Raw genomic sequence first — 21703 nt, 5'->3', positions numbered from 1 at the left:
CAGGTGCGGCGCAGCAAGCCCAGCGGTGCGTGCGCGAATGCGGCCGGCGCGAGATGAACGGTGCGGCCTCCGTTGGGTGCGGCCAGCAGGCGACGCGGGGTCCGGATGCGGCATCAATCCGGTGGGTGCGGCGCGAGGGGCTGGCGCGAGACGACCAGCGCAGCCTCCAGCGGGTGTTGCCAGCAGACGACGCGGAGGCCCCAATGCGGCTGGCGCCGCGGCCACACCGCCCCTCCCTCCGTTCCTCGCGCCCGGCAGCCGCGGCTACCGCGCGCGATGGCCAGACCGCCGCGCCCAGGTCGCCTCCGTCCTGTTGCTCCCCTCACCGGCACCCCATTGCTCCCATTGTACCTCCACTCGTGCGCTGTTGCGGTGGATCTTGATGAGGTGGGTGCTTGCACGAGGGTGAGCGATGCACTTGGGAAAGGGAGGAGAAGCTGGGCGGCGGAATCAACGGGGGCTGCGGGATCGAGAGGATCGGCGCGCTGATTTGACAGAGCAAAAAAAGGAAAGTGCCGGCGGGTATAGGCGGGGGTGGGTAAGGCTATCTCCAACCATCCCCGTCCAACTCCCCCAAACGTACTATTTACTATATTTTACTACCTCCTTCCAAAAGATTTCTCCCTCTGTAACTCCTTCTCTCCAACCATTCCACTCATATCTATTCCCCCTACATACTATCACTCATTAACTAACTATTTATTTAACATTTTTTAATTTAAAAAATTATATAGTATTTGTACTGTCATAATACGCATTATCATCATGTTACGGGGCTCAAACAGGATTAATATCGCGAAGAAACGGTGTGATTAGAGATACAGGGGGAGTTGAAACTCACCTTATATATGGTGGAGAGTTTCAACTCCCCCTATATATAGGGGGAGCTGTGGGGGAGCCGTTGGAGCGCTCGCTCCCCCCAAAGCCCCCCTACGTAGGGTGGGGGGCGGTTTAGCGTGAACCGTTGGAGGAAGCCTAAAGGAGACCACGGTGACAAAAAAAAATTATGTTTTGGACAGAAACAATTTCTTTGATGATGTTTTTGCCTTCCAGCAAATTACCTAGGCTTTCTATGTGGGCCTTAAAAGGGTTTTGGGAGAGGTGTAGGTGGGTTAGTGTCGGTGAAAAATGACCTCAATTGTTTAATCCTTTATAGTATAGAAAACGATTTCCTTGATGCTGTTTTTGCCTTCCAGCAAATCCTGTCAAGTACCTAAGCCTTCCATGTGGGTCTTAAACAGGGATTTTGTGAGAGGGGTAGGTGGGTTAGTGTCGGTGAAAAATGACCTCAATTCTTTCATCCTTTATAGTATAACTATAGATTTATACAAAATGCATTCTAGTATATAGACTGTCCAAATTATTGGACCATCGTTTAGAGCTTCTAACCCGAATGATCGTGGATGGGCCATCATCAAGAGCTGGTAAAATTTCTTAAAAAACAGCAAACTCACTCCAATGAGGCAAATTATCTCAACACTCCCGGGATCAAGGAATTGTTCCACTGCAAGATGCTAGTACAGGGGCGGGCCCCATTCAATTCAATGGTATTCAGTTGAATACCAATTATTTTTGAACAAAAATTTTATACATATAGTGTATTCTAAGTATATGATTCAAAAAAACAAAAATCATACTTACAAACTGGACTACTAAGAGCTCAATCTTCATTTGGGCCAAAAACAACTAAACAGCCCACCCACCGCAGGCCCAATTCCCTCACACGGCCCAAAAAATGAGTCAATCCCACCCCCCACCCCTGCCCCGTTGGCCCGTTCGGCCGTTCCCCTGATCCCCTCCCTGCCCTCCCGTCGCCTGCCGCCCCGTCCTCGCTAGCGCGCCCGCGCCGCCGCCTCGCCTGGCCATCGCCGGTCGCCGGCTCGCCGCCGCCGGCTACGGGCTGCACCGCTGCAGGCCGCCGCTCGTCAGCCCCGGATCCGTCCGTTCCAGTCGTCCTGGGGCTGGGGCGGCCCTGCAGTGCCGCTGTACCGGCGCCGCACGTCCAAGCGCCCCCGCCGCGGCTCGGTACCACGCCAGGTCGCCAGCGGCCAGGGGCAGGCCGACGCGCTCGGCGCACCGCGCACAGCGGCCAGGCACGCACCTCAGCTGCCCGAGGTAGAGGCGGGTGCGGCATCGACGGCTCAAGGAAGAAGCTCCGTCTGTCCAAGGACCAGGCGGCCGTGCTCGAGGACAGCTTCCGGGAGCACCCCACTCTCAACCCTGTAAGTAACCATCATCATGTCCGGCAAGAGCAGACTAGTCATCAATGGATGAACAGCGGGCCTCAATCATTCACTAGCAAGCTGGCTGATCTCGATCTAAACAGAGCTGCTTTATGGCGTGTAGCGGCAGAAGGCAGCCTCAGCCGCCCGAGGTAGAGGCGGGCCGGCGGACTCCAGACGGAGCGACGGACAGGCCGGACGGAGCGACGGCCTGAGACAGGAAGCCGGCAAGTGTCTGAGCTCGGTTCGCGAAGAAGACGACCAGAGACACTGAAACAAGGTGAATTGAAATTTATGTATAATTTGTGATTAATTATAGTTATGGATTTGTGAAAAAAAGTAGCAGTAATGTATACATGTAGTCATAATTTTCTAAATCTTGAATCCTTCTAATTTGTAGGTTTAAACGATGAAAAGGAAGAGGGGTGGTAGTGCCGCCATTGATTTGAAATCTTTCTTGCAAAGAGCTGCGGCAAAGAAAAAACCTCTTGAGAGGTTGTTGCTCCACCTACTAATGAAAATCAAAGGCAGATAGTGGTATTTCAAGGGCAGAGTAGCAGTGGGACAAACACCATACCTCTTGAAGCAGAGAGAGATGAGCAGCAGCAGCCACCAGCTAATCCCTCAATAATTGAAGATGATGAATCCATGCCTATAGATGAATCTGACTCCGGCGATGAAGATGATAGTAATTATAATATAGAGCATGATCCGAGATTGAGGCCTCCTATCTCAAGCTATCCCGTCAATGACAAAGATTCGGTTAGAAGGTCATACATTGCATTGGGACCATGTCAACCAAGAATGAAGAGAGAATTATTCCCCCAACATGAATGTGGAGGTATGCGCCGATTCCAACCTAAATGGTTTGATGAATTCAAGTGGCTAGAGTATAGTATGCATACAGGTGCTGCATATTGTTTTGTTTGCTACTTGTTCAAGGATAGTAGCAAATATCCTGGTGCAGATGCTTTTGTTAATGAAGGTTTTCGAAATTGGAATATGAAGTGCAGAATTCGTAGGCATGTTGGTGCTATCAATAGTGCTCACAATGAAGCTGAGGAGAAATATAATTTGTTCATGAAACATAGGACTTCAATTCGTGAGTCTATAGGCTCAAACAGTGCAGATTTCAAGCATAAAGTTAAAGTTGTTGATATGGATGGAAAGTATATTCCTATTCAAAGATCATCTAAGTTCTATAGAGGTGCCACAAATTACCACAGGTTTCATGCTGATATGTTTTGGGTGTCATTGATAGGCAACTTCAGGAGCTGAATAGCAGGTTTGATGAGGTAAACACAGAGCTACTTAGATGTATGGCAGCATTCAATCCAGCTAATTCTTTTTCTGCCTTTGATAATGAGAAGTTGGTTAAGCTTGCTGGGTTTTATCCTCATGACTTTGATTTTCAAGAGAGGAACCAACTTCATTTTCAACTACGCAACTATATTAATGATGTGAAGAATGATGAGAACTTCAAAAATTTGAGAAGTCTAGCAGACTTGTCTATGATGCTAATTAAAAGAGATATGGTTTCTCGGTATGACATTGTGTACAAACTTCTCAAATTGGTTCTAGTTCTTCCTGTTGCAACTGCTGGTGTTGAGAGGATTTTTTCTGCAATGAACACTATAAAAAACAAGTTAAGAAGCAAGATGGGACAGGATTTTCTGAATAATTGTTTGACCACATTCATTGAAAGGGAATTCTTCTTGCAAGCGAAGGATGAGGACATCATCAATTATTTTCAAGCTATGAAGGACCGAAAAGTTATCTTGTAATTTGTAAGCATCCTTATCAATGCCATTTATTGTTTTAGTACCTCTATTTCCTATATGTTGAACAATTTCAGAATTCAGATTATGAATAATTTATGTTGTTAGTACTAAATCATGTGCTACTAATATGTATGTTGGGCTGTTAAAATTTTTTTCCACTGCTTACAATTTTGAATACCAAGGTCCCAAATCTTGGGCCCGCCCCTGTGCTAGTACCATGCAATAAACATGAGATGAGGTTCACTGAACTTTTGTAGCGAAAAAACACGACAGCCACACCATTTCTCCTAGTGGTGCTGTTTATACTTTATACACACGATCACCAAGAATTAAGTTGGCAACTATTTTACAATGTTGGTCACTCTTGTTGTCTATATTTTGCATAACAGTGATTGTGCAAGCCTGAAGCACTTCAATTTCTGTAAATTCAGACATCCTTTGTACTCCCTCCGTTCCAAAATATAGGTCGTTTTGACTTTTCTAATTTCATATAATTTGCTATGTATCTAGACATATGTTATATCTAGATGCATAGCAAATACTATGAATCTAAAAAGCCAAAACAACCTACATTTTGGAACGAATGGAGTAAGTTTCTAACTTGGAAATCATCGTGAGGATTGTGGAGCAATCCTTTGTCAGCTTTTGACTTCAGTTTCTACAAATTCATCATACACTCTTTGCCAGTTTTTGGCTGAATTCATATCCTGAGGATCATGGAGCAATCCAGCTCATCAATCGGAAAATCACTCGTAGAATCATATTATTACATCTTGATTATTATTTCCCAGCCTGCGAGTTCCTCATACATGAACTGATCCCGTTGGCGAGCCTGATGATCCGTCAGTTGCCGCCGGCGCCGAGTCCGAGGAGTGCGTCGACCTTGTCCTTGAGGTGGGCCTCGTCGTCCCCGAGGCGGGCGGCGGCGGCGCCGCCCTCCCAGCGGATCAGCGTCGGGACGACCCGGAGCGCGAACCTGGGGTCCACCCTCCAGGGGTGCGCCGGGTCGCGCCACGCGGGCTTGTCCCCGACGTAGGCGCGCAGGAGCACCGCGTCCCGGCCCGGCGGCAGGGCCTCCAGCCGCTCGTAGATCACCGGCTCCGCCACGTTGCAGTCTGGGGGGCGGCGCGCGTGCCACGGGAAGCCAACGGCGGGGTTAGTTAGGCACGCACGGCACGGGGGAGCTAGGCTACCTGCTGCTGCCATGCCAGGGAAGAGGGATCTTATTCTTACCGGGGCACCAGGTGAGGGAGGAGCCGGGCTCGCGGTCCGCCAGGAAGAGTAGCAGCCTCACCTTGCCGTCGGCGGCCGCCTCGGGGGACGCGAAGAGGCGCTCGAAGTGCGCGCCGAAGTCGGCCACCGTCGCATCCACCTTCTCCACCGTCATCTCGCTGGTCGAGCAGCAGAATAGCAGTAGTAGATTCGGAGAAGCCAAGAGCAGAGCAGCAGATCGGGAGACGACGGGCCGGAGGAAGAAGAAGACGGCTGCCGACCTTTATTTTATCTCCGTTGCTTACGGAGCGCGTGCCCTGTGTTCTCGCACGCTGCCGGGTGGGGCCCGCTTCACCCCCTTCCGCGTGAATCGCGTCTTTTTTATTTTTATATTTTTGGAAAATATTTTTTACAGAAATATATTTTTAATTTGACAATTTACCCTTACCGCCTGTCGGGCGGCAGGGGGGCGGCAGGCTCCCCCTCCCCGGAGAATAGGTCATTAGATGTGGTTTTAGATATTTTGGATACAAATAAAAAGCATTAGTAAAGTATATGAATATGAAAAGTATAAGTTAGCAATTCATACACGCAAATGAGAACGAAATAGGTGATGCCTGAGAACGAAATAAGTATAATATGACGACATGTCCATAACAAAAATACGGAAACAGCTAGAAGCACCTCCTAACCACCCCGGCCACCCCGGCTATGTCGACCTCTTTTACGCTGAGCGTTGACGTGGTCTGTAGAGTAGGTGTGCCGCTCTGGAGGCCCTACGTCTCTACCTGGACGTCCGGTGGCCATAAGTGTCTGGAAGGTAGGATCGGCCTACTGGTTAGGTGTAGAAAATAACCGACTCCAATCTTCGAAGTTCGCCTCAAAGGTATCCTATGTGGGCCCTATACAGTAGCAATTAAGATATCTTAATCATCATCTTATAAGTCATATATTTGGGTATACATTCATCATACGTACCTGGTGGTGGTGGATACGAGGAATGACCCATATCAGGAAGCTGGTGGTGCGATCATGTAAACCGTTCAAATTATTTAAAATATTCATATGGTAATACGAAGAAGGTCCAGCATCATATAACTGTCGTGATCCTATATGTAAATACAAAGGAATTATACTTCATACCACAATTAATTGAAATTAAGATATTGACTATATGTCTACCGAAAGGTCGTGGTGGTGCCTGTGTTGGTTGAAATGACATCCCTGCAGCTGGTGCCATGGTACTAAACTGAGTCCATCCGTGAGGTTGGTAAGGTGGGTGTGCATCACCTGTATGAACTGAGAATTAATTGTTGGCTTCAAAGTAGGAAGTTAGTAAGTATCCTCACATACCTGGATAATGCTGCTGAGACCAATAAGGTGCTTGGGAAGACTGCTGCTGTGTGGGACGACAAGGAAACGAGGTCGAGGCTTTAGGATAGGCCCGACGACACTGTACGTGGGCCCACCTCTTCTGCACAAAATTAATAATAATATGTACAAATAAATTTTTACTGCATTTTCTACAATTTATCTTAAATTTTCATAAATTTTTCTAACATTTTCGTGCATTTCCTACAATTTTTTACAATATATTTTTGTAAATATATTTTTCTAACATTTTCTAAATTTTTTTGCATTTTCTACAATTTATCTGAATGTTTCATATATTTTTCTAACCTTTACTACAATTTCTGACTATTTCTCGAAATTTTTTCTCGTATTAAACAACTATTCAATACCACAAAATTTGTTGGTAAACCTAATTGGTTTTTCTAAAAACTAATCTTAATTCTACCTAAATTATATTAAAAACATTACAAAAATCGCTAAAATATCATTACTGGTACATACACTAATTGTAGAATTAAACATAAAACAAATTTAGATCGAGAAACTTGAGAAATATTTATTACATGCGGTTAGGATCCAAAATTCGGCAGGGCTTCGCCGTTACAACTCCCTCCCTCACCCCTCCTCTCTCCCTCCCGTTCTCTGGATGTCGTGGGAAGCAAATGAGGGGAGATGGGGGAGAGAAACCTTTTATACTTGGCGGCAGGGGGCCTACCGCCCGGCAAGGGGGCGGCAGGCTCCCGCCAGAGGCTTCCGCGCAAATAAATTTTTTTTAATTTACATCTAAGTCCCTGCCGCCCCCCTACCGGGCGGTAGGGGTACAAAACTGTAAATTATGAAATTGAAAATATATTTCTATAAAAAATGTTTTCCAAAAATATAAAAATAAAAAAGACGCGCCGGAATCGAGGGTGGTTTGGGCCCAGTCCGGTGGGCTGAAGCTGGAATCGAAGGTGGTTTGGGCCCGGTCCGGTGGGCTTAGCCAGCCCAAAACGTACCCAAGCCCAACAAACTACCCCGCACCACCACCACCACCGCCAGTCCACCACCACTCCCCTCTCAAAAAAAAACCCACCACTCCATCGGAGTCTCGCCGCCGCCCCTGATCGGCTCCGGTGGCGATCCGCGCGGCGGCCGCGATGCACGACCCGTCGGAGATCCGCAACCTGCCCATCGACATCGCCTTCGGCCGCCTGCAGGAGTGGCTCGTCGACCGCAAGCGGGTGCCCCAGGACTGGCGGAAGCGCCTCGCCGGCATCCGTGCCCGGATCGCCGCGGCCTTCCCGGCCCTTCCGCGGGACCTGCACCCCTCGCTCCTCGGCCTCGAGCCCGAAGGTAACCGAATTTACTCACACCGCCCCCCCCCCCGGGGGGGGCGGCGTAGCGATTCGGCGAATTCGATCCATCGCGCTTTTAAACCCTCGTCCTAGCTGCGCTACTTCAGTTTGATTCTCTGGTTTCTCTGCGTGTGGAGTGTGACTGTTTGCCTGTGCTTCGTTTCCTGGTTTAGAAATCGGGTATCTTGAAGCGAAGAAGATATACGGCATCCTACTGGACTCCAACACGGAGAGCCGCAACATATTTGGCCGCCTGACGGGATCCGCGGTAAGCGTTTGCTTCTCTTATCTTTTTATTATTAATAGTATACGAAACAATTGCACCTTCATGTGCCACCGGAAACTGGCATACGCTTTGTTACAATTGCGACGCGTAGGGGGAATGGGAGTCCATCGTGAAAGCCTACGAGAAGGACCATGTCTTCCTTGGAGAGGCGGCACAGATCATGGTTCAGAATGTGAACTACGACATGTACGGCCTCTCTTCTTCCTTGCTCTTGGCATAGCTATACTGTGCCTGACCCACCCTGGCCGCAGCTAAATTTTGACTAGCTCTTTTGTCTGTCCCAAGTCCATACCAGAGAAAGCAGATGCAGAAGACTCAGCAGCAGCTTGCCGAGCTCGATCGAAGGGAGGCTGACATTAAGCGGCTCGCAGCTTTGTCAGCTACTAGATATGTAGAAGCTTGCCAGGAGCTCGGTTTGCAGGTCAGTTTCTCTATCTGACTGGCGCTGAGTGGGATGTGTCTTTCATCTAAGGGCATCGCCAGTGGCGGGTCGAACCATCATCAGAAAAGTACTGACGTATGCGCAGGATTCGATTTTTTCCATTCTTCTCCAGTGGTATGGGCCTACCTGGTCCCTTTCATCTTGTTGCATCCGTGCATAGGTCAGTGAGTGGATAGAATTTTTTTATCGTTGATTGCAGCTGATGAATCGATGCAAAGATATGCATCGACTCCTCTCTCTCTCCTATATGGTTCGAGGTGCATCAGTTATTGATTCGACTCCTGCAGCTGCCACGGAGGACGATGCATCGGTTTGCTTTTCTCACTGGAGAAGCCCTAAGTTGCTCACCACATCATACTTTCATCTGCAGGGAGTAAATGTGCGGGAAGAACTAATAGAGTCTGCAAAGACACTTCCATCTACATTTAGCAAAATCTTGGAAGTGCTGAACAGTGACCCTGTCTCAAAGGCCATTGAGCACTACACAGCTTTTGTTAGAGACTGCCATTCTGAGGACAAGGTAGACTCAGAACTATGTAGAACATACCAGTTACTGAATACAAAACAAAAATGTTCCTGCTAGAAACTTTGTGGTTATTTTAAGTTTTAACCACTTTGTTCTTCTGAACCTCAGGGAAATTGTGATTCTGTGCTGCACAATCTGAAAATGTTGCAGGAAAGTCCTCCTTCTCTCAATGTCTCAGTATATAATGAGGTCGAAAGTTCTACTGGGGAGGCATTGAAATCTCATGAATCCATGGAACAAATTGACTCCAATGTTCCTGCAGAGGATATTGATTGGGACATTTCTGTGGATGCCAATGAAATTGATTGGGATATTGGTGCTGTTGAACAGCCAGTTGAAGAATCTGGTGACGGTTTTGGATCATATGAAATCATTGATGCTAACATAGAGCTAGCGGGTTCTGAAAATTATAATGTTAGTGTCTCGGACAACCCATCTTTTAACAAAGAGGGTCTTGCTTCTTCTGAGTCTGGGATTTGCTGGGACATCACTGCTGATGATTCTGAGGAAAGTGTGCATGATAATGCTAATATTCAGAATGCTCCGATGTTATCTGAAGATAGAAGTCGTTTGCTGGAGAAGGAATACAGGAATGATATTCTAGATGATTTACTTGAGGTGTGTTTTCATCATTTTGAAGCCTTCTTGTTTTGAAGTTTTTTCTTAGCTATAATGAATACCAATGTTTGTCTTTTAGAAATTCAGTATTTGACAAGTATTGTTGTTGTATGAGGTTGTTTCCCCAATGCATCCTCTTTACCATAGTGCTGTAGCTCATTAATTTATAATTACTGAAACAGGTAAAATCATTTTTGACTCAACGCTTAGGGGAGATGAGGAATGGTGATACATCATCTCTACAGCATCAAGTGCAAGCTGTCTCACCTTTTGTTCTCCAGCAGTATGCTCCTGATAGTTTGGGGAATATGCTTGTAGAGGTTTCTTCAGCAATCTCATTGCTCACAAACCAGAAGACTCTTGACCTTATAATGATCCTTAACTCTAAAAGGTAAAAGATTATGAAGCTTCACACTCGCTTATGTCTTTCATTACTTTTAGTCTACTACAGTGGTGATTTCTCAGGGTCTTAAAGACTTGCATGTTACGGCAGTTTTTCCACAATAAGTGCATTATGTTTGCAGTTTCTACATTCTCTTTAAATGAATATTGTTTCTTTCCTCTCTACAAGGTTTCTAGACAGATTAGTTTCTACTTTAGAAGAGAAGAAGTATCATGAGGTAAAACTGCGGGAAGGTTTAGGTGATTTATCTGTTAAGCGCATGGAACTGCAGAATGCGCTGTCGTCATCATGGCCAAAGCAAGTAAGTGATTTTTTCTTGGATTAATTAACTAGAGCACAATGCTTGTTTGGCACTTGCTGAGACACACTGTAAAATGTTGTTTATCTGATGGACGATGCAAATATCCTGGCTATTTGCTAGCGAACTCTATGCTGACAAACACACCACAAGACAGTTCATTTGCTTGTGGATGATGGAGAAGACCACTTCTGAATTTTCACATTGTTCGCTGTTCCATTTGGCCTAGCGTCTTTCTGACTTGCCCCAAGTAATTGCTGACCAAGTACTGTGTCCATAAACCACTTTCACATTCTACACTACACAATGCTTTTATTCTGAGCATACTAAAAACATCATGAAATAGGACTTGATATTGATCCATGTAAAAGCTGTGACCTAAATTGGAATATGAAACCAACACCCTAGTGTTGTAAAAATGACATCTTATATTTCATATTTGCTCATGATCGGGAATCGACTGTGCAAATCAAAATTATTTGTCCATTACTCCATTATGTGCTATATAAAATGAATGGAAACACTGATAGGTCTCCTTGTGCTTTATGTAGCCAACAAATGTATGTTAATTTGCTAAAGGTTGAGTCTGCTAGTTATTGCCATTCTGTATATTTTACAGGAGGCTGCAATTACAAAAACAAGAGAACTAAAGAAGCTGTGTGAGGCAACACTATCATCTGTTTTTGATGGCAGGCCGGTGCATATAATTGGAGAGATAAATACTTTACTGAGCTCAAGTGTTAGTCAATTAGCTGGATGACTGTACTTTTTGTTCTTGGATCAAATAAGATTGAGATCGTAAGGTTATTATCTCATGGTATATACTTTTGAAATTTAGATTTCCTGCTCATGTTGCATTGTTGCTCGATATTTTCTGAAAATGCATATGTATGAGTTTGACTTAAATTATCAGATTCACCATATGGATATACAGTTGAGCGACAAAGTTATGTATGATTACCAAAGGTTTCATTTCTCAACGAACAATGTTTCATAAAAGTTCACCGCACATTGGTCAGTGTCGTGCCTTTTTTTTTTCTGATACGGGGCCAGTTGGAAAGCAGAACTGTAAATTTTAGGATTACTAATGATCCTATGCTATCTGTTTCTTGAAAATTGCTAGTTACAAGGCTTCACTTGATGATTTTTGTAGCCTAAGGTTAATGATTCTAGTTGTTGATGTTCCTCAGTGATATGTATCTGTTGTGCACAACATATAATATGGCTTATGATGGTAGTTGATGAAGGACATTATGCGGTCAAGATGAGTATGTCTTTTGTAAGTTTTGACTTTCTGAATAGGATAATGCACTGCAGTGGATTTAGTATATGCATTGTTTTAGTATTACTGTAGAATTGTAGAAATACTAGCATGCTCAGGGGAACCGCAATCCAATCACCTATCTCATCTTGACTTATTGAGAATCACTTATACAACTGGAAGCTGGATAGATGACAAAATGTGGATGTTACACTGATGATGTTGCTCCATAGAAAACACTTTTGACATGCATGGTACAAAATTTTATTTATGAAGGAAATCCTGGAACCATTTGCTGGAATGCTTTGGATATCTTTTCAAACCATCCTTGTAGTCGATATAATTAATACCAAATCTCACAGTATAACCATCCATCCACTCGAAATTGTCAAACAGCGACCATGCAAAATATCCTCCTACATCAGCTCCTTCCCTGCCATGTCATAAAGTACAGTATGATCAACAACTCATCTATGCATCTGCTAGTATAGTAGTATCAAGCATCAAACTTACTTGAGGGATCTTTGAATGTGGAATAGGTGTTGCCTGTAGAATTCTATTCTGGTACTGTCAACCAGGGCTTCTTGAAGTGGTAGGTTTTCATTGTTAATTTCATCAACACCTACATCATGAGTAAGTTTGTCAGTTAATGCTCTATTTTCCTTGATAAGCTGTTATAAAATGTGGTTAGGCTGCTGTACCATTTTCTGTGATGTAGATTGTAGGATTGTTGTACGTCTTCTTGGTGTATAGCAGGAGCTCTTCTATACCTTTTGGATAGATGTAGAGCCAAGGAGATCCAGCCTGGATATAAATATTTTGTTGTTTTTATTCCTATGCATTTTTTTCTCAAACACGCAGGAGAGCTGAGTATCTTTGCATTAAGAAGAAGAGATTTGCCAGTTTACTTTATTCCTATGTGAAATGACTTGGTTATCTATAAAACAACTCTTTATCATCTGTATGGAACATTATCTTAAATGAGTACTTTATCATAAACCAAGTTACACTAACACAATTATGAAACATGAGGCAGGATAATTTTTCTTTTTGAGAAAGGTATACCTTTGGACCAATAGCTGTCCCATGTCTTTCAACTGTTGTTAAAAGTACAGGTAGAGAAAACTCTTAGTTCACCCAAGTTACTTAAATGTGGAACATAAATAATATGGCTTACGTGATTACCTGTTTGATTGGTCAGTGAATCAGTACTATAGCTTTTGTTTACACTGTTACTGTAGTTGGTACTCTGAATGTACCTTGCTGTATAGTAGTTGAGACCGATGAAGTCGAACGATCCATTTATTGCCTTTGACTGTTCTTTCATTAATCTTGGTAATCTATTACCAACTAATGTTTTCATACTGAGTGGATAATCTCCCTTAGTTAAAGGATCCATGAACCTGTTCATATTATCACTGAATTATGTAAATAAGTTTTCACAAGAATTTTTTCCAGATATGTTTTTATGGAAACTTCAAGGATGAAAGCTGAAGTCTATCTAGTACAGAATTTGAAGAAAAACTCACCAACCATACATAAATTCCAGTGCACGCTTGGCAGCGTCCTTGTCTTTCTTGGAATTTGAGTATGGAATCATCCAATTACTGACTAGAGTAATTCCTATTTTTCCTTTTTGTTTCCCCTGTATGATTATTGATTCTCATCATAAGCGTAAACTATGAAGCTGGCTGGCGAAGTATATGAAGATGATTAATTGAGTACTAGTGTTTTCAGTGGTTAGCTATCTAAACAAGTTGGCTGAACCTCAGAAATTCTTGTCTCTTGTCTTAGACACCTTTGATGTGCTAGCTTTGTTCTCCATCATCAATTAGAACTCTAGATTCTAGGAGATGCCTGGCACTACCTTCTCTAGTTTGTAGCAGCAGATTGTGGCTTTATTGCTCTCTATAATATCTGATGTCATATGTTCTACTCTTGAAGAGGTGTGTAAAAATCTTCAATCAGATTTATATGGATTTGTCACAATACAAACACATGCTTTTGGCACGCCAGAATGCAGTTTGTAAGATGTTTGATTTATTTTTTCTGAAGTAATCAAAATTAGGAAACCGAATCTATACCTGGTATTTGTCTCTGTACACCTGAACCGCTGCTGCGTGAGCGAGAAGTTGGTTATGAGCTACAATGTAAGGTTCCTTTCCAGAGTCTCCAATGCTACATCCTGAATTTTTCCAAGAGGAGCATCTGCCAGGTGCTAATATACCACTGGCATAGCCACCAACACTGAAACTCCAAGGCTCATTGAATGTTACCCAGTTCTTGACCCTGTCTCCAAACTCCCTAAAGCATATGTTGGCGTAGTCACGGAAGTCTTCCCTGGTAATGATAACTCCACATATTAAGACATGATTCATATTTTTCTTTTGATTTCAATAGCATTCTTATTATTGATCATAGCATTCTCAGTTTGGGCTCCGTTGAGGACAAGTTACAGGACTTGATTCGTCGAGTTTACTTACACAATGTGCTGGCTCAAGAAGCCACCATACTGCCGTTCTAATGCTTGTGGGGAATCCCAATGAAAAAGGGTCACAAATGGTTCAACTCCTGCATGTTGTTTTGACATTAAGATGAAAAGAGATAGTCTTTAACTATATATATTCCGAGTATTTACCTTCTGAAATTAGCTTGTTAATGAGGTTGTCATAGTATTTTATTCCTTCCATGTTGATCCCTCCACTCAGTTTTCCATCTGCATCCAAGCAATCATCCATCATTTCATCAACTAGAGGCTGGGATCAATCTATGTTTTTCGTTGATCTAGATCTGCTCTATTAGAACTGCGTTAGTGTTTGCTGCATATCAAAGTAGAAGTTTTCAATTTTTTACAATAACAACAATTAAAAGTGGTTAGCTGGGATATGTTCGAAGTCATTGGTTTTATGTGCCTGCAGTATATTTGTTTTATTTAATCTCAAGAGCAGCCGAGCAGGATTCTTTTACAATTTTCTGAGAATATGAACCTTGTGTGCATGGGAATAAGCTAGATTCAGCACTTACTAGGCAGAATTCTTGTCCAAGAAATAGAAAATCTATAGGCATTAAAGCCTATATCCTTCATGATTTTGACATCCTCCTGCATTCAGTGAATGGCATCTGATAAATGCTGGGGAAAATGAAAACTGATGGGATGATAGGATGGCCATTATTCCTTAATACCTGATAACGATGGTAGGAATCGATTGCTATGTCTCCGTTGCTTCCATTTGCTATCTTCTCTGTTGACAAACTTTTGGGGCTTAGAACAATGTACCATTCACTGGGCTGTAGATCAGATGTAAACAAGCTGCTCTGTTCTCCGTTTTGATTTTTCTTCGATAGTTAGACGGAGCATTGTTTTCGGAAACGTGTCTTATTTCACTGCCTCATGTGCTGCAGTGAACTGTTTGGACCTTTTGACTTCTGGCAGACATGAGAAATCCATGGATTGGGTTAACTTCTGACCTTAAAATAGACCTGCCTTTTTCCTTTGAATTGATGAGACATCCACGGATTGGGTTAACTTTTGACCTTAAAATAGACCTGTCGTTGTCCTTTGTGTTGTTTGTTGTTCGACATAGAGCAATTGAAAGTGTTCATGCAACTAGCTACTGCATCTTTTCAGATTCTCATCTTTTTGTTTGCGCCTTTTGTTTCTATGTGCTTTTGTCACAGACTCGTAGATTGGTGGTCCTCAGGCTCTGATCTATCCTATCAACAAGGGTTGTTTGGTAAGCACAGTCAAAACGTGCCTTGGATGAGCTAATTCTAGTTTTGAACAGATCAACTGACCAATTTGATGAAGTGATTTCCTAGGCTTGATCATATGCCCTTTCTTTTTGCATGATGTTATACATTTCATGGTTACGATCGACCAAAAAAAAACTGTTTACAGCAGGCTTGTATGTATATCAGGTTTCCTTAGATTGATTTACCATATTTTATACTACAATATGGCAATGGCAGGTAAGCAGTTAAACTAGGTATTATTTATGGAAACAGGCTGATTGTGCCATCAAGCTGTGTTAGTTTATGCTATCTCCAGCTGATTTTCAACAGATTGTGCTTGTTTGTTCGGAAGTAGATCGACAAGGTATATTATTTTTTTCATTTAAGATTCTGTTTTCGGTTTTAGGTGATGAGCCCCAGTTTTTTATGGTCTCGTGGTTAAGCCCGTGAGTGAGAGCTTGGAAGATGCCATAGGAAAGCAAACTGTTTGTGGAGGGTGGTACAGTGTTACTTTATTTGCATATCATTTGCATGCTCTACCTCCAATGCACAGATTCTAGTTCGATACCATTTCTTTTTTATTGCACTTGAACTGGAAGCAGTTTAAATTTAGATGTAGCTTAATCATGTCTCAGAGACTCAGACCAAGCAACTGGTAAGGTATGACCATTAGCTCCCTAAAGCGAGACCCTGTTCAACATGCTATGCATAGGCCTAATGATATATCGGCGAATGCATTTGCTTGAAGGTGTTAAGACACTTAGACAAGTGGAAGTGGCAGGCAGAACGCATGAGCAGGGAGCTTTTGAATGGAGCAAGTGACCTGGGTTAGTGTGAGTGTAGGTGTCCCAGATGCTTGGCCCTCTGCCGCCCTCCCTTACAGCCCCTTCATACTGCACCAAGCATCCAAGCTCGTATGAGAGCAAAACCACATACCACTTCTTCCAGTAGTCTCTAGATGCTTCAAGTACTTACCTGGTAGGCCGACGACGCTGTGCCGAAGAAGAAGCTATTGGGGAACTGGCTCCTTGAGAGGATCTTTTCTGGCTTCGCGGTTGACACCGCGAAGAAGAATGGCAAGAGCAAGAGCAGAAGCAATAGCCGAGGCATGGCTGAGCTTGCAGTGTATCTGCAGCTCTGTGCTCATGTGTTCACCAGCCAGGGCGCGCTCTATTTATAGGCTGTTGGCTGGTTCTTGGGAGGCAGTTTGGGTAGCAGAGAAAAACCAGGAAAATCCACATGCCCAGCTGTTTCACCAAATAGTTCCAGTGGTGCCACTGAGTGACCAGCGAAGACCTTGTCTTGTCGATGCATAATCTATGAGTGACCCTTGTCTTTTGGACTCCATTAGACAAATGGCGCGCATCTGGCCTGCTGTTTAGTGGTTCAGCTGTACTTTCAGGTGCTTGTCTGAACGTGTATTTAAGTGGAAAAAGTGTACTTTCAAGTATGCGCAAAGATGTATACATAATCGAAGGGGAAAACACTATTTTTTGGGTTTGGGGATGTAATCCATCCGTACAATGCATCATTGCTCATAGTCATATGAAACTTCAAAGAACTCCAGTGGTAGAAAAGGGCTACAGGACCATAGTATTAAGGGGGTGAGGAAAGAATCCAAGCTTTCGCCTTTTCCGATGCTGGACGCCATTGTTTAACCTCCATAATGTCACACAACAGTCCAAATAATACCAATCAAGTGCAATAATTATCACTTAAACTTAATTTAGAATTACTGCACTCAACCAGTACACTCAGACCGCATGCTGTAACTATGATCGATTACACAGGAACTCTCGCCAAAAAATGAGCACAGATGATTACCGGCAATAAAAGCGTTCAAAGCCATTTACAACCTGAGTTTATAACAGAAGTACCAAATTAATTTACAAAAAGTGTTTACCAGCCAGGTTTACAATGCAAACTTCGGAGTTCAAACACAGCGGAAAGTAATTTAGAGTTTAAAATAAGCTTCAAAATACAATACGATAGATAACGTCGACGACAGAAGACGAGCTTCACATCTTGCCCACTGATGTGAGGCTTACCTGTCCGAACTTCACAGAGAAGACGGGACCCACTCGACTGACCAACTCGAAGGAAGTGGTTGACCGATCCACGAGGCGCAGATCTCCTCGAAGTCCTCCGGAACGCATCCTGCTAAAATACATTACAACAACAAGCCTGAGTATTCTAATACTCAGCAAGGCTTACCCGACTATTGGTATATAGTTAGCCGACTCCTAAACATGTAAGGCTTTTTGGCTCTGTAGTTCTTTTGCTGAAAAGCCACTAGTACTGGATCCTTACTTTTAATATTTTAGCTCCAATTGAGTTGACAGCTATAAACTAGGTTTGCCTAGTTCTCTAGAGCATACATGGTTGATCATATTAATCTTTAGTAACATACAACTCAACCTTTCCATTCTAGTCTCATTCCACTTCTTTACTACGATGCGACGAAGTGACCAAGGTTCTCATAACCGCGAGTCACGACGAATCGATCCGATTTAACCTTGTAAGGTGGACCTAACTCACACGCCAAGTGCAACCCCGTCGAGTCACACTGAGCAATTGTTCCCATAATTACCTCGAAATCTGACGCGCGGCCGCAAACACTCGGATGATGAGTCCCACACGTGCGAACACCCGGTGAACTCGTGGACGACTACATCACCCGCCCTCGCACCACGCCAGTGTAGCGGATGGAGAGTCAGATTCCGTTGCAATTAGGTAATTAGCTTACTGGTTTCGACTACCTCCTACTTCCGACATATGGTTAGTACTGTTCAAACTTGGTCAGCACGGCCAGCAACGGTACGGTCCTCAATTGACACAGGCGGAGACTCAATTTTCCTTTATTCCATGGTCATGTCTAACTTTTCCTCCGCCCGGTCTCCAATATCATTCTTACAGCACTATTTCTCACTTCTCTTACTGAAGTAGCAACCCTATATCTCGCGGGTGACAGGAAATCACCCGTCTTCTACCGGTTTACTTAGCATAGCAGTGCTAGCGATAAACTGAACTAGTAAAGACACTGGGTATCCAAGATTATGCCTCTATGGTTCCAATCAACTCCTTGAACATAAATGCACAATACTTTAAGTAAAACATGAAGTACTTAAAATAAGGGATATGCTCTGGGGCTTGACTTGCAGGTCAGCAGAGTTAGTGATTTCTTCTTGCGCTGGCTCAACTACTTCTCCTGACTGCTGGTCTCCTGCGGGAGGCTCCTGGACCGGCTCAGCTATCAACTCGTACGCAACTTCGGTTTCAGCATCTACACGAATAAAAATATGCCATGCATGAAACTAATGGAAAGATGCAATGCAAGGCAGTAAACATACAAGAATGCATCGATAAAATGGATAACAACAGTCCTAACTATGGTTCAAAGGAATGGTGTAGTGCTGAGATGGGGTTTCGGTTGCTAATTCCTTTTAGCCTGAAGTGTCTCCATCAAAGAAGACTGGAGTTGCCCTTGCTCAAATCAAGCTCAACTCTGAGGTAGATAATAGGTGTTCTAAACCTCAGCGGCGATTAAACAAGCCTAAGCCAAACCACCTAGCAAAATGGTGTGAACTACCCACTACAAGAGTCTAACAGATAGAATATGAAATTACGAAGCTGGCTCAACTACTTCTCCTGACTGCTGGTCTCCTGCGGGAGGCTCCTGGACCGAATCGAACGGAGCGAGGCCGGGGAGGGGAGCTCGACGGGAGGGGCAAAGGCTTGGGGTGGACGACGATGGCGGACGGCGGCGGCGGCCTGATTCCAGCCGGGGAACAGCCTGATCGAGATCGGGGCGGGGCGGGGCGGAGAAGATGGAGGGCAATGTGGATCGGGGTCTGGGAGGGTCGGGGCGCGAGGTACGGCGGCGGGGCAGCGATGGGATGACAGGCACGGCGAGCGGCGGCGCTAGGTTTTGCTTGCTCCGCTCGCGGCGCGAGGAAGGGGAACGACGAAGCCAAAACGGAGTTGGCCAGTGCAACGTCGTAGAAGGCTTAAGCGGCGGTGCGGACGTATGCCGCCGCTCAACGAAACAGGGGAAGCACAGTGACCACAGTCAATGATTTTGAGCTGATTTTGACCGTCCAAATCTTCAAATTTCATAATGGCATTCGAATTTCGGCCAAAATAGAAGTTGTAGAGGACAAGATGATCGACAACTTTGTTTTTAGGCACAACTTGATATGAAGCTCGGATCATGGAGAAAAACACGCTCGAACTCGGCTGAATGTAATACACTGTGCACTTGATTAGCGCTAATGACCTAGATTAACCCTGATTAGCGACTAAACCCATGATTAGCACCAGAAATTAATCCTAGGGTCTTACACATAATAGGCAATGCAAGAGGCCAAGTGGGTTGTATAGAAAATCAAAAGAAATTTGAGTGGCAAAGCTTGGAGGAGAATGCAGGGGGGGCTCAATCTTTAAAAAAACCCTTGCATTTATTTTTTATTTTATAAGAAAATATGTGTATTTTAGTAGTCATAAAGCCACTCATTTCTTTAGTGAATGCTCTAGGGAATTTAAAGTGAGTGCTCCTAATGCGGTTGAAAGGCTATTATAATGCTGAACAGTACATTGGGGGAAGTCTAGTCTCTTCTGTTCATGAGTTAGTGCGGACAGGGGGTGGCTTTAGTTTATACGCCAGGGCTTCGGCTCTTCTAAAAACAGCTCCGGCTCTGGCTCCTCAGATGGAGCGGCTTTTCTGGTGGAGTTGGAGCCGTTTTAGAAAATATTTGGCAAAACAGCTTCACTTGTTAGATTGATGTGTAAGCCGCATGAAGCCACGATTTCATGGCTTCACTTTGCCTGTGTAAGCCGCCGACGGCTTCAGAACCGGCTTCACACGTGAAGCCGGTCCTGAAACAAACGTTTGGGAGGGCTTCACCTGAAGCCGCTCGTGAAGCCGCCGGTGAAGCCCTCCCAAACGGGGCCTTAGAGAGGAGGGCTTTGGAATTGCTCAGCAAGTTGAATTATTAGGTTGTGGACTAAGGACTTACAACCAAAATAGTACTAGCATCAAGGCCTAGTTTCTAGCTCGTGTTCGGGCTCTATTAGCTATATATAGAGAACATGAGAGCCTAAAATTGTATGCTTTTCACCCTGTATTGTAGTAGCTTATAATCACGCTAGCAGACCCAGAGCAAAGAAGCTTAGCTTCAGAACCATAAAAAAAGCAACCCAACATACAGTCATTGTTTCTATTGTTTCTTCTGCGAGAGAAGAAGTTGACGACCTCTTTAAGGTTTGTATGCACCAACTAATACAGATACAGCTACGGACACATGGCATAAACGATTCATGTTTTGATCCTTATTATTCTTAAAATTCTAGGTTTTGATAGAGGGAAAGGAATATTTAATCTGAAAATCTCCAGACGTCAGAGCAATGCACATCTCAGAAAATGGCCCCTCTAGTCTACCTATTTTCAGCGATAGTGATGTGAAGCCTCACAAGCAACATTCCCAAGCATTAGAATCGGCGATGTGGGAGGCAGAAAGTGCGTGCCTCCAATTGCATCGCCATCCACCATGATCTCCCTAAAATCATAATATCCTCAAGCCTATCCAAGAAAAAAAAAGCCGGGTCAACCAAGCACGAAGCATCCATTCTTCTGTTTTAATTTTTCTAGGCTAGACTAGGGCAACGGCACTACGGCTTGCCGGAGTAGTGAGCCCCTCCATCCATCCCCAACCACACCACCATTGCTCATCAGCACACTGACGACGGCCAACTTCCACGGTCAGGGTGGATTCAGGCCCATCGTACTTGCCAAATCCGGCACGGTGCACCGCATTTTGGGCAGGTGGACCTTGAAATGGCATTGCAAAGTTTTTGTCTCCACTCGCCAAGTTCGTTCCAGATTGTGGCGAATCTTGATGCGACCCATGTGGTTACACACATTCAGACTTGTGCAAGAATGGCGAGTGACAATGGGAGTGTTTGGTTTGCCGATATAATCCCAAGTTTGGATGGGCAACAGTGCTCTTATTTTTACATTAAAAAAGGTATTATGCTTTAGGCAACATTCTTGTTTCACGTAAGCATTGTGTTCCTGATGAACCAGGTGGTTCTGAACTGAACCAATGTGTTCTACACTTGAACCAACTAAGCAGTCGGGGATCAGATGATGTAACTTTTCGCGACGAATCTAATGACCATAATTTAACCATCCTCTAATCACACGGTCAAAGGTCTCATTAGTTTCGTCAGAGTT

At 44.2% G+C, this 21703-nt stretch overlaps 3 protein-coding genes and 1 long non-coding RNA gene across 4 annotated transcripts; 1 reads left to right on the top strand and 3 right to left on the bottom strand.

Moving 5' to 3' along the window:
* Positions 1 to 4602: 4602 nt before the first annotated feature.
* LOC120703265 (thioredoxin-like protein Clot) lies at positions 4603 to 5515 on the bottom strand. Its single transcript, XM_039987293.1, has 2 exons — positions 5237 to 5515; positions 4603 to 5118 (listed from the first exon to the last, which is right to left on the bottom strand). The coding sequence occupies exons 1-2, from the start codon at positions 5388 to 5390 to the stop codon at positions 4847 to 4849; spliced, it is 426 nt and encodes a 141-aa protein (XP_039843227.1). The 5' UTR covers positions 5391 to 5515; the 3' UTR covers positions 4603 to 4846.
* Positions 5516 to 6284: 769 nt separating this feature from the next.
* On the bottom strand, positions 6285 to 6652 carry LOC120703264. Its single transcript, XR_005686855.1, has 3 exons — positions 6569 to 6652; positions 6398 to 6505; positions 6285 to 6313 (listed from the first exon to the last, which is right to left on the bottom strand). It is a non-coding gene; the product is annotated as an uncharacterized LOC120703264 (long non-coding RNA).
* Positions 6653 to 7612: 960 nt separating this feature from the next.
* On the top strand, positions 7613 to 11458 carry LOC120703261 (CDK5RAP3-like protein). The gene is made up of 9 exons (XM_039987289.1): positions 7613 to 7903; positions 8079 to 8173; positions 8283 to 8377; positions 8477 to 8612; positions 9004 to 9153; positions 9268 to 9777; positions 9960 to 10168; positions 10349 to 10481; positions 11098 to 11458. Exons 1-9 carry the CDS (start codon positions 7708 to 7710, stop codon positions 11236 to 11238), a joined length of 1665 nt encoding a protein of 554 aa, XP_039843223.1. The 5' UTR covers positions 7613 to 7707; the 3' UTR covers positions 11239 to 11458.
* A 393-nt stretch (positions 11459 to 11851) lies between these two features.
* Positions 11852 to 16774, bottom strand: LOC120703262 (beta-glucosidase 24-like). Its single transcript, XM_039987290.1, has 13 exons — positions 16447 to 16774; positions 16295 to 16364; positions 14923 to 14981; positions 14764 to 14839; positions 14378 to 14455; positions 14223 to 14310; positions 13824 to 14079; positions 13269 to 13384; positions 12925 to 13142; positions 12805 to 12836; positions 12441 to 12543; positions 12253 to 12361; positions 11852 to 12172 (listed from the first exon to the last, which is right to left on the bottom strand). The coding sequence occupies exons 1-13, from the start codon at positions 16579 to 16581 to the stop codon at positions 12004 to 12006; spliced, it is 1509 nt and encodes a 502-aa protein (XP_039843224.1). The 5' UTR covers positions 16582 to 16774; the 3' UTR covers positions 11852 to 12003.
* Between the last annotated feature and the right edge of the window lie 4929 nt (positions 16775 to 21703).

The sequence above is a fragment of the Panicum virgatum genome, chromosome 4K (assembly GCF_016808335.1).
Source record: "Panicum virgatum strain AP13 chromosome 4K, P.virgatum_v5, whole genome shotgun sequence".
Taxonomy (NCBI): Eukaryota; Viridiplantae; Streptophyta; class Magnoliopsida; order Poales; family Poaceae; genus Panicum; species Panicum virgatum.
The sequence above is the reverse complement of the archived record's forward strand: the minus strand, read 5'-3'. Positions and strand labels throughout refer to the sequence as shown.